Genomic DNA, 12,692 nt, shown 5'->3' on the forward strand with positions numbered 1-12,692 from the left:
GAATAACAATTTAGAAAAATACAGATAATGCATCACTTAAAAAAGACAAAGGGCAAGGCACTGTGGTACATGCCTGTAATCACAGCACTTGGGAGGCTGAGGCAGGAGGATTTTTGTGAGTTCGAGGCCAGTGTGGTCTACAAAGCGAGTCCGGGATAGCCAAGGAAACACAGAGAAACCCTGTCTTGAAAAGAGAGAGAGAGAGAGAGAGAGAGAGAGAGAGAGAGAGAGAGAGGAGAACTATCTCTATTATCTATCTAGTAGTTGGTCAACACCCTATGCTTTGACTATACAAAACAGCTGGTTTCTTTCACTTTCTTCCTTTAGTCAACAAAGGAATTTCATAACTGGCCAATATTGTAATGTATGGGAGAACAATTCTCGTTTAAGGACAATTTATTTTATGTGCTTGAGTATTTACCTGTATGTATTTATGTACACAACAACACGTGTGTCTCAGGAGGTCAGATAAGGGCTTCATAACCTCTGAAACTGGACTTACAGACAATTGTGAGCTATCTTCTGTCCCTTTGAGGAACACCTTGCCCTCAAATGCTAAGCTGTCTATTAGAAGCACAAATTCTTAGATCTAGATCCTATCATGATCAGCACAGTGGCTTTCATCAAGTTATATAATGTCACCAGGCCTTAGTTTATTGCTAAAACAGCTGTAAAAAAAAAAAAAAGTAATATAGAATTCCTGAAGTATATGGCCAAATTAATGCCAAATTAAGACAAAATGCTTAATACAGTGTTCAACGCACAATCATTCTAATGATAAAAACTAGCAAAAGCCTGAATTTTAAGGAACATCAAAAAATATTACAAATTTGTGCTAATATTAAAAACAATTCTTCACTTATATGAAATCATTTAACATGAGGGAGATACATTTTTATAATATTTTAACTTATTTTTGGTGTGTGTGTGTGTGTGCTCACACACGTGTGCCACAATGTTGGTGAGGAGGCTAGAAAACAAATAGTGGGAATTGGTTCCCTCTTTCTACCATGTGGGTACCAGGGATGGAAGACAGGTCAGGCTTGATGGCAAGTAGCTTTATCCACGGAACCATATTGCTGGCCTGGGAGATCACACACATACATATACACACACACTTTTAATTTTAAAGACTTTAGTTTATGTGTATTAATGTTTTGGCTATATGGATGTATATGTAACCATGCACATGACTGTTGGATTCCTGGAACTAAGGTTATAGATAGTTGTGAGCCACCATGTAACTGAAGGGAATTGAACCTGGGTATTTTGCAAGAGCACTAAGTGCTCTCAACCACTGAGCAATCTCTCCAGACCAGAGATGTATTTTAAAGGTCTGCTGTATATCAGTGAAAGAACATTTGTTCTTTAATAGCCATCCCTCCTCATTAGCCTAAACTTTCAACAATTTCGATGCAATCTGAGTAATAACTAGGTAACAAAAAGACCTTTTTAGAAAGTCTATTTTTTTGTTACTGAACTACAAAAACACTCATGGTAGGATTTATAGATTGTTTGAACTACTAAAAATGAGACTGTGTTTTTTTTTTCCCCAACCACCATATTCCTATATCTACAGAAGTATCACACAGTCGGAAGCTGACAGCCAAAACTTTTATTTATTTATTTATTTTTTGAGACAGCTCTACTCTGCCATGGCTGTCCTGGAACTTGCTATGTAGACCAGACTGCCTTCAAACACATAGTGATCTATCTGCCTGCCTCCCTCGGATTGAAGATATGCATCTTGCCCAACCAGACAAAACTTATTTGCTAAAATAACTGTAGAGAGTTAGAGAACATAAAAACTTATGGAAAAGAAAAGCTGCTTAAAATCCTACTGTCTAAAGAACTTTTATTTGTTTGCACATACATTATTTTAAGCTGTTGAATATACTTAGATTATTTTGCTTTTGAGTGTATGTGTGTGTGTACATGTGAAGACTAGAGGTCAACATCACCTGAGGTTTATTTTTGCTTGTGTATGTATGTGCGTAGGCATGCATGTGTGTAAGCATGTGTGAAAATATTTGGGGGCCAGAGGACAACCTTGGCTGTCTTTCTGCATATACCATATACTTAATTTTTTTAGAAAGGGTCTCTGGCCTATGGCTTGCCAAGCAGGCTGGGCTGGTTGGCCAGTGAGCCTCAGGGATTTTCAGGTCTCCACTTCCTCAGTGCTGGGTTTGAAGGTGCATGCAATCACATCCAGCTTTTGGGAACTGAACTCAGGTCTTTACACTTGGTGGCAAATCTCTCCAGTACCTATCTTGTCTTTTTAAAAGACAAACCAAACCAAACCAAACAATACTCCAACTTCCTAGGGATGTGTATCTTATTAGGTGTACAAACGAAACATGCAAATAAAGCTGGAGAAAGATCTTTGAAAGAATTTCTAGCAATTTAAAAAGAATGTTAGGGTGTGGAGTACACAGCTCAGCAGGACATCACTTGGTCCCATATTCTAGGTTTGATATCCAGCATCACAAAGAACCTTTTATTCATTTGACTAGGTATTGCTTGTTTGTAACCCATAGTTTGGCATACTCAGTTTTTTCTATTACAAATAGAAAGCATCATTTGATAACTCCTGAGTTTTTATTATTATTATTATTATTATTATTATTATGTTCTAAAGAGAGAAAACAGAAAGTAGAACAGGCTTAGAGACTGTGAATACAAATATTTCTAAATGAATTTATAGAAATGTTGAAACAATTTACTAGTAGTACACAACTATCGTTGGTAATTCACTTTTTAGCCTCAATCTTACAGTAGGGTTTTCCAGTCCCACCACAGCAGTGGTTCTCAATCTGTGGGTTATGACCCTTTTACAGAGGTCACCTAAGACCATCAGAAAATACAGATATTTACATTAGAAGTCATCACAGTAGCAAAACTGCTGTTATGAAGCAGCAGCTTTATGGTTGGGAGTCAGCACAACATGAGGAGCTGTGTGCAGTAAAGGCTCCCAGCATCAGGAAGCTTGAGAACCACCACACTACAGTCTTGTCACACCCACTGGGAGGTAAGCATCAGCACCAACACACTGCTTCTCCTCCTTTCAATTCACAGACAATGGACAGGGGACTGAATCTCGATAACACCAATATATATATATACACAAACTGACAACAATAAAGAATTCTTTAAAAGAGTCTTAATTTTTAATATTAAAAATCCAATTATTGACTAAATACCTATTTTGCATAAAGTCCATCACTAGAAAACCAACAATTAAAAAAAGAGTAGAGAAAAAAAAAAAACCCAAAACATTTTTATCTCTTTAAAAATTAATTGCCCAGACTCAGTATTCACTCACAATAATTTAAATTCAAAGGCTTGGCTCTATATAAGCTTACAGAATTTAATGTAGCACTTAAATTGCTGTCCTACCTCTTGTCCATCTTCAAGAATAACAGCTCCAGCCTGCTCCACTACTTCAAAAATCATGACAGAGCAGAGCTCTCTTCTTACAGACATGGTCATGTTTGCAAAGGCAGGCAGCTGGTGCATGAACTCAAGTAACTGTTCTGTAAGCAAACAGAAGTTATAGTATACAGATCAAGGATGCTATTTTAACATACAATAAATTTTATAATTCAATATTCTATTTGTTAATCAACTTAGGAAGTTATGCTGCTAAAGCAAGAAAATCAAGATACATCATGACTGTTCATATAAACAAAACAACCAACCCAAACATGGGCTGAAGACATGTCTCAGTGGTTAGGAGCACTGGCTGTTCTTTCAGGGAACCTATGTTCGATTCCCAAAACCCAAATGGTGGCTCACAATTGTTTGTAAGTCCAGTTCTGAAGGATCTGACACCTTCTGACCTCCACATACTGCATACATATCACGCACAGACGTACATGCAGGCAACATAGCTATCACATAAAAATAATTAAAAAAAACCCTCAAGTTAATTTAGTATGTTATATGTGTGCACATACACCTTTATAGACTGTATATTTACCCTCAGATAAAAATACACGGAACTGTAAGATTTCATTCAAAACATTCAAGAGAACCAGGAAAGCACAATGGTCAAAATGAAACTATAACACCTATATGATTTCCCCAAGCTAGAGATGACACTTGACTGGGGGTGTAGTTCAGTGCTACTCTTGGATCTAACAGATTTGCAAAAACCCTTTTGTCTATGATTTTTAGGCTAAATGTTTTTTCTTAAGTCTACTGGTAAAAGTCAGTAAAATAGGGATATCTAAAGTGACCTATAGCTCAAAACTTGTTATATCAACCAGTTAACTTTTTAGTAAGTGTTTATGGGTTAATGAGGCTATTTTCTGGTAAAAACATTTGACTAATAAAGATAAATATAAGAGAAACACATGCATATCTGCAATATGTTAAACAAGCTTCAATAGAAATGGCCACACAAAGAAGCAATACACTCACAGGTACTCAGAATTCACGAAACTAGTGTCTTTGCAGATGTTGAGAGCATGAGTCTAACAGGGGTTAACAATACTGTATCTTTATAATGGCAGGGAATGTTCAAATATACTGACCATTGCTGATGAAAGTTGTAATTTTCACTAGCATTGACTTCTAATGTGAACAGCAATATGATTATAAAAGGAAAATCCAAGCTAAAAATCTTAACTGAACTAGCAACATGTAATTGACACTAAGTAAATTTAATTACTTAAAGACACATCAACATTTTAAAATTCAAATTTTCAATTGAAGTATATTAACTAGTTCTGTAAAAAATTAAGGAATATGCAAGAAGCTTTATTTACATTTTTAACACACAAATGAGGGTAAGACAAATATAGTTGAAACTGATTTAAAAATTACTTCACAGACTTGAGGTATTAGTCAGCTTTAAATATCTTATGAACAAGAGAAAAATTACTGACACGAAATCAGTATTTTTATTTTATAAACACAGCAAGTCTCAAAATGGCTCACAATGACCTGACCTCTTGATACCAATGTTTTACACATACTGCCTCAGGTTTGCACAGTGTAATGGTTATGGCAGAAGTGATGAGATTCATAAAAGACACTAAGGCTTCTATCTACCTTACTAACCACTGGACCCATGCTAGAGGAGATCGACTGCAATGTTGATAGGGTGAGTGAACAGGCTACAAAGAAGACTAGCTGGTATGGAACTTTCGTCCTGTGCCAGAGTAGTCATGAGCAGTCATCTTGAACGTGAGAGATTTTCACACACTCCAGTAAAGAAGTAAATGACTGAAGCCTGCATGTTCATTCTGACTATCACTTGAGGATTCTAAGCTAGAATTATCTAGCTAAGCTCTTCCTGAATTCCCAATCAACAAAGACTATGAAATAAAAAATGTGTATTGTTTTAACTGGTTATGTGGCAATAGACTATTTTATATAGAATGTTAAAAATGCTTATGTGAAGGTCTTCAGATGAATCTTGTTCCTTTACTGCCTAAGAAATGTCTTCGCTTTCAGAATATACACTGCGCATGTCTTGTCTGAGTGCCTGGATCTTTGGTGAAGTAGCCTATTGATTAAAAGTCCATGAAAGTGGTAAACTTGTTCAGTGAGCAGCTCTTGGCCAAAAGGAAAGAGACTTGTGACTGGTATCCAAATCACAACACATTTTGCGCTCATGGGTACGCTTCATTTCCTTGGCCTTTACAGGGATGAACATCAGGATTTTATGGATGAGCAAAGATGTCTAAAGAAGCTCTGAGGAAAGGGGAAACCAAGGAAAGGAGAATGGAAAAGACCTACAAAAAAGAACTAGTATCATTTCCTCAGGAAAGAAAATTCCTTCCTCAATGGCTAAGAAAGTATATCTCATCATATTTTCACATATTAGAGGAATTTGACCTTCCTCAGTAGACATCAACCCTATGTTCATCTCCTCCTCAGTTAAGCTGTCACTTATATTAACTTTGGTTTTGTAATCTGATGTTTACCAAATTCTATAATGGAATGAATAAACTACTGTTTAGTGATTTTTTTTTTTTAATGCTTATGTGAACAGAATTATCTTTTTTTTTTTTTTGTTTTATTTTGTTTGGCTTGTTTTTTGTGGAAGCTTGGCTGGCCTTGAACACAGATATATTTCTTACCAACATCATCATCAGTTTTGTCTGCAGGTTCCTTTTCAAGACATTCTCGAACAAGATCTCGACCCTGCAGTGGATCTGTTCGATCTATCTCTTCTTCCTCTTCTTCATCCTCAGAATCAACAGGTCCTTCTGGAAGACGTGTTAAGTCTACATCTCCCACTTCGCTCTCTGTAGCCTACAGAAAGAAATTTCAATAAATGATTTCATCTAAGAATATTCTACATCATACTGTAAACTGAACAGCAGGGCCTTAAATGACAAACAATATAAGGAAAAGTCCAAGAATGGAAAGATACTTATTTATTAAACATCTCTCTACCTAGGTAGACAGGCTTATCACGATAATTTGTTTGTATAAGATACAAACAATATTGAGTATTAATAATTTTTCCAATAAACACAAAGCTTTCTAAACCAGGAGGTACAGGAAAGATGAACCAGTGAATACCTATTAATCCATGCTGCTTATTGTGAAAAATGTTATTATTGCATCACAAAAATACAAAGTCAGGCAAACATGAGACTAAGAGCAGGATTCTGAAAAGGGGATAACCATACTAAAAGCACTAAATTGGACTAGCAAAAAAACCAAAGAAATACCACCACTTTCTAATATATTACTGGGCCTAAAAAAAAATTATAAGGAGTAATTTCTCCACATGAAAAAAATAGCTAGATGGTGCCATCAATAGATCAGAAAGAAGTCTTTCACAGGATATGAAATTTGTCAATACCTTAATTTGGAATTTCCAGTATCTAAAACCACAGAACTGAATTTCTACTGCTTGTGCGCTACCCAGTGCATGACATTTTAAAAATGCCAGCCTGAATGGACTATGACAGTATCATAGAGAAGAAATCTTATTTCTTTGACTACCATGCACTTGTAAAACAAAAATAAGGGCTCTCATTAGGAATTATATAAACTGTAAAATGAATACATGAATAAATTTAAGTGGGTGTGGTGGTTCATGCCTGCAATTCCAATATACAAGAGACTGAATCCCTGAGTTCTAGAAAGAGTAAATATGAAGACTCAAATGAAATGGATGGGCAATAGTCAACAAAAAAGAAAATAATCATGGCGATTAGAATGATAGTATTAAGAGATGATAGAAGAATGTGGAATAATTTTTGTAGGATAGTTACTAAATTGGGTCCTAGACAACAGATCCTCAAGAAGATGATAAATGGACTAAGCACAGGAATCTAGCAGGACAAGCATTAAGCTTCATCTGGTTTCCTTTTCCTGTCACATGTAGTCTCTATACCTATACTGTGGTGAGTACAAGTTGATTTAGTGATAAGCTGACTTTCACCAAATAAAACCATCAGAGAATATCCTTTTCCTGTTTGCAACAAAATAAACATGAAGCTACATTAAGAGGTGCCATATATTGTAATGAAAATGTCATACAAACTTATAAAAAACACCTTTTTTTTTTTTAACAAGGTTTAAGTGTTAAGCCAGCACCTCGTATTTTCAATGTTTTTCCTTTCAGCATTATAATCCCTTTTCAGGAACCATTTAGCTTTTAAGGTCCTCTTTGTCTTCTTGGTCAGTCAAGAATTCTATATAATAAAACTTTCCACAATTCTGCCAACCAAGATGGCCCTGTCTATAATCTCTCCTCTACCTTACAGAGCGACAGTTTAGTTAGCAGAGATGTTTTGCATTTTCCTTGCAACCTATACTGGCATTTACTTTCAAACATGATTCAACTTGAACGTTTTTCTAGATTATTTCTAAGTGTCCAAACTGTGTTTGACTCAGCAAGAAAAAAAAAAAGACCTGTAAAACATAAACTTCCATTCACATACATTTATTCTGATGATGCAAAACACCAAGCTTACAAGGTACCCTTAACAAGCATAGTAAACAACAACAACAACACAGCTAAGAAAAAGCAAGCATGTTGAGGGGCTAGCATGTGTTCTGTCTTGAAGAAGACTGTAGAATGTAATGGAGGAAGCAGATGGCAGATGGTGGTGGGAAGTGAAAGGCTTGGAATTTGTAGTGAACAATGAAAATCTGATGAGAATGAAGCACTGAAATTTCATTAATAGAGGACTTTTAAACCATCACATTCTTGCAATTTGTTTCAAGTAGGAGTTTAAATCAAATGGCATTGTATGTGGGTGGGTGGGTACAAGATGCTTTTTTTTTTTTTAATTAGTATTTTTCTTAATACTAAGGATAAAACTCCAGATCTTGTACATACTGGGCAAGCGCTCTCTGTTAGATCTCAAATCCTGTAGCTGTCACAGGTCATAGCTCACAGCAGCTCAGTCTCTGATCAAACCTTGTAAGAAAGCATGCTATGCTGTGGTTGTGCAGATCCTCCGCCGCTTCCAGCTACAAGCCAAGTTTATGTCTGACCTAGTGTCTGCCGCTAGGCCCATAGTAGAAAGCTTATCTACCTTGCTGAAAAGGAATCTAAAAGAATCAGGAAAAGCCCCTTTTCTTTCTAGAAACAAAGGTTCTTTCACATCCCTCCTCACAGGAACCTAGTCATGTGGCACAGCGGGTAGTTATAGCTCCAATTACAGCTTCTCTCAGGATCTCAAGAGAAGCCCCTCATCATTCCTGCAGGCTCTACCATGCTTCACATGCTTTGATTTTTTTTTTCTTGTCTAATGTTCTTTTACTTTAAGGCCCGCCTCCTTCATGCCCCATGGTAACAAGGCCCTCTCTCCTGATAAAGCCATTTCTGAAAGGTAATTTTGTAGCAGCTCCTTTCTGTAAATCTACATTTTTATAGTAACATCTATCACTGAGTGACATCCCTACCCAACAGATGACACTCTTATCAGAAATGTTAAAGACAGGTAGCTGAGAACATTTAGAAGAACAAAGCTAATTGGGAAAGAAAAGAAAAAAAGAAAAGCTCTAGTGGAGACATGGTATCAAAGTCTGGTAAGATTTCAACTAGAGTTGAAATAAAGGGATTTTTACAAGTCTATTCCACCCCCCCACCCACCCCCCACACATGAGGGGTGAATGGCACTGTGCCTTGGACTACATAAGAGGGAGTTAAGAAACTCTACAAATGCTTAGAGAGATGGCCCTGTGGTTAAGAGCATGTATTGTTCTTCCAGAGGACCTGAATTTGGTTCCTAGCATGTAGTGGCTTAGAACAACCTACAATTCAAGAGCAATCGGATCTAAGAGTCACACCAAGGTATTTTATGTTATTTGTGGTATTGTGAAGGGTACTGTTTTCCTAATTTCTTTCTCAGCCTATTTGTCTTTTGTATACAGGAGGGCTTCAGTTTTGTTTTTTTTTTTTTTTTTTTTGAGTTAATTTTGTATTCAGCCACTTTGCTGAAGGTGTTTATCAGCTGAAGGAGCTCTCTGGTAGAATTTTTGGGTCACTCATGAATACTGTCATAGCATATGTGAATCGTGATACTTTGACTTCTTTTCTGATTTGTATCCTTTTGGTCTCCTTTAGTTGTCTTATTGCTCTAGCTAGGACTTCAAGAACTATGTGGAAGAGATACAGAGAGAGTGGGCATCCTTGCCTTGTCCCTGATCTCAGTGGGACTGATTTCAGTTTCTCTCCATTGAGTTTGATGTTGGCTATAGGCTTGCTATACACTGCTTTTACTATGTTTAGGTATGTGCCTTGTATCCCTGATCTCTCCAAAATCTTAAACATGAAATGTGACCTCATGCACTGAAAAGCTTCTGTAAAACAAAGGACACTGTCATCAGAACAAAATGACAGCCTACAGACTGAGAAAAGATCTTCACCAACCCTACATCTGACAGAGGGCCAATATCTGGAATATATAAAGAACTGAAGAAGTTAAACACCAACAAACCAAGAAATCCAATTTAAAAATGGGTACAGAGCTAAACAGAGAATTCTCAACAGAGGAATATCAAATGGCAGAGAAAAACATAAAGAAATGTTCAACATCTCTAGTCATTCGGGAAATGAGAATCAAAAGGACCCTGAGATTTCACCTACACCCATCAGAATGGCTAAGATAAAAAACTTAAGGGATGATGCATGCTGGAGAGAATGTGGAGAAAGGGTAACCCTCCTCCTTTGCTGGTGGGAATGTAACCTTGTATAATAACACTGGAAATCAATGTGGTGCTTTCTCAGAAAAGTAGGAACAGTGTTACCTCAAGATCCAGCTATACCACTCCTAGGTATATACCCAAAAGATGTCCTACCATTCAATAAGGACATTTGCTCAACTATGTTTATAGCAGATCTGTAATAGTTAGAATCTGTAAACATCCTAGATGTTCCTCAATGGAGGAATAGAAAGTGTGGTTCATTTATACACTGGAATACTACTCAGCTATTAAAAACAAGGAAATTTACAGGCAAATGGTGGGAACTAGAAAAGATCATCCTGAGTGAGGAAACCCAGAAGAAGAAAGACACACACGGTATATACTCATTTGTAAGTAGATATTAGATATACATTACAGGATAAAATCTATACTAAAATCTATGCTAAAATCTATACTCCTAAAGAAGGTAAACAAGAAGGAGGACCCTAAGGAAGATGCTTAATCCTCATTCAGAATGGCAAACAGGATAGACATCAGAAGTAGGAGAAGAGTAGGAAAGTCAGGAGCCATTCACAGAGGACCTCTGAAAGACTCTACTCATCAAGGTATCGAAGCAGATGCTGAGACTCATAGCCAAACTATGGGCAGAGTGCAAGAATCCTTATGGAAGAAGAGGGAGAAAGAAAGACCTGGAGGGGACAGGAACTCCACAAGGAGAACAACAGAGCCAAAATACCTGGGCCCAGGGGTCCCTGCAGAGACTAATACCCCAACCAAGGACCATGCATGAAGAGGACCTAAAACTCCCGCTCAGACATAGCCCATAGACTCATCTCCAAGTGGGTTCCCTTGTAACGGGTACAGGGGCTGTCTCTAACATGAACTCAGTCACCAGCTCTTTAATCACCTCCTCCTGTGTGTGTGTGGGAACACTGCAGCCTTGCCAGGCCACAGAGGAAGATGTTATAGCCAGCCTTGATGAAACCTGATAAACTAGAGTCAGATAGAAGGAGAGGAGTTCCTATCAGGGGACTAAGGAAAAGGCATAAGAGAAGAAGAGGGAGGGAGGGTGGCATTAGGAGGAGATGAGGGAGGTGGGTGCAGCTGGGATACAAAGTGAATAAATTTTAATAAATAAATATATAAATAAAATTAAATTTAAAAGAATGGAGAAGTCCAATAAGTATACCCTCTATTTAACTTTTTATTTCATTCAGGTCACAGAGGACGGAGGTTTAACAATGCAAAAGCAACCCTTCTTTTCTTCATGAATTTTACTTATAGACAACTTCTACACTGTAGTAATCAGTCCTTCCACAAGTGTAAGCTGTTATTTCAAAAACCTCCTTTAAACCTATGCATTAAGCCTCTAATTCCAACCCTTGGGAGGCTGAGGGGAGAAGACTGAAATGTTCAGGTCAGCCTGGGTTACAGGCTCATACTCTGTTTTACAAAAAATAAAACCCTACAAACGTTTCCCTCAACTAAGGCAAACATTCTGTATGATATGGATTCAACTGGATAAAAGAAATAAAAAGAAAATACCATAGTCATATACTGTTAAATTATACTGAATCCTCTCAAAAGACAGACTTTAATGAGGCCAACGAATGAGATGGTATATAAAACATACTATGCTGAAAACCTTACACTTGAATTTCACAGTTCAATAAAAGACACATGACCATCTAGAGCAGTGGTTCTCAACCTCCTAATGCTGTCACCCTTTAATGCAGTTCCTTATGTTGTGCTGAGCTCCCAAACATTGAATTTTTTTGACTATTACTTCACAACCGCAATTTTGCTACTGTTATGAATCGTAATGTAAATCTGTGCTTTCTGATCATCTTAGGTGACTCCTGTGAAAGAGTTGTTTGACCCCCAGAGGAGTTGTGGCCCACATGTTGAGAAGCAATGATCTAGAAGATAAGCAGAGAGAGACTATTCTGCAGAATAAAAGTCTGTATGCACTGTACTCAGCATAAGGTATTACCTGATAGATATCGGATAAACTGCTGCTCCCAGAGTCACTGGCAATGCTACAGCCAGACTGACTAGAAGACACATGAGTCACCTGTGGATGAGGGTTGTCTGTGAGGTGCATCTTGGTAAGATCAGCTGGAAGCTGAAGGAATAAAGAACTTGAGTTATTCTGAATGCCAAAGTTTACCTATTAGAGAGTTCTTGACATAATATAATAAAGCAAAAACAAAATAGCTTTAAAAGTCAGGAATAGAACACACACACAAACACACACAATCCCTGAGCAGCATTAATAGTAATGTTTGAGATCACAGAAGAACACCTGTAGGCATTAAGGCTTAAGGGTAACAAAATAACTGTATACAAGATTTAGAAATTGTCATAACCTTTGTTCTTAACATTGTATTATGTAGTAGTTGGCTCTAAAAAATTTATTAGTAATCAAAATTATTCAATGAATGTCTCTGTTAAGTACAGATACAAGCAGAATAGAAAAGACATGACAAGATGGCCCAATGGGTGTAGGTGCCTGTCTATAAGCATAACCTGTCTACTCTGGACCTAGAGAAGAGAGAACCAACTTC

The 12,692-nt window shown here is 37.1% G+C and overlaps 1 protein-coding gene and 1 pseudogene across 14 annotated transcripts in view; one reads left to right on the forward strand and one right to left on the reverse strand.

Moving 5' to 3' along the window:
• The window catches only part of Rapgef6 (Rap guanine nucleotide exchange factor 6), a 177,582-nt gene that overhangs the window by 78,935 nt on the left and 85,955 nt on the right, over positions 1 to 12,692 (reverse strand). For all 14 annotated transcript variants that reach the window (XM_060363698.1, XM_060363697.1, XM_060363700.1 and 11 more), the window contains 3 exons: positions 12,119 to 12,250; positions 6,090 to 6,264; positions 3,397 to 3,533 (listed from right to left, as the gene is read on the reverse strand). In XM_060363698.1, the coding sequence (XP_060219681.1) occupies positions 3,397 to 3,533; positions 6,090 to 6,264; positions 12,119 to 12,250 (444 nt within the window). The remainder of the gene's footprint in view (positions 1 to 3,396; positions 3,534 to 6,089; positions 6,265 to 12,118; positions 12,251 to 12,692) is intronic.
• On the forward strand, positions 5,445 to 5,758 carry LOC110560223 (small ribosomal subunit protein mS33-like; annotated as a pseudogene).

Source organism: Meriones unguiculatus, chromosome 11 (assembly GCF_030254825.1).
Source record: "Meriones unguiculatus strain TT.TT164.6M chromosome 11, Bangor_MerUng_6.1, whole genome shotgun sequence".
In the NCBI taxonomy this organism is placed as follows: Eukaryota; Metazoa; Chordata; class Mammalia; order Rodentia; family Muridae; genus Meriones; species Meriones unguiculatus.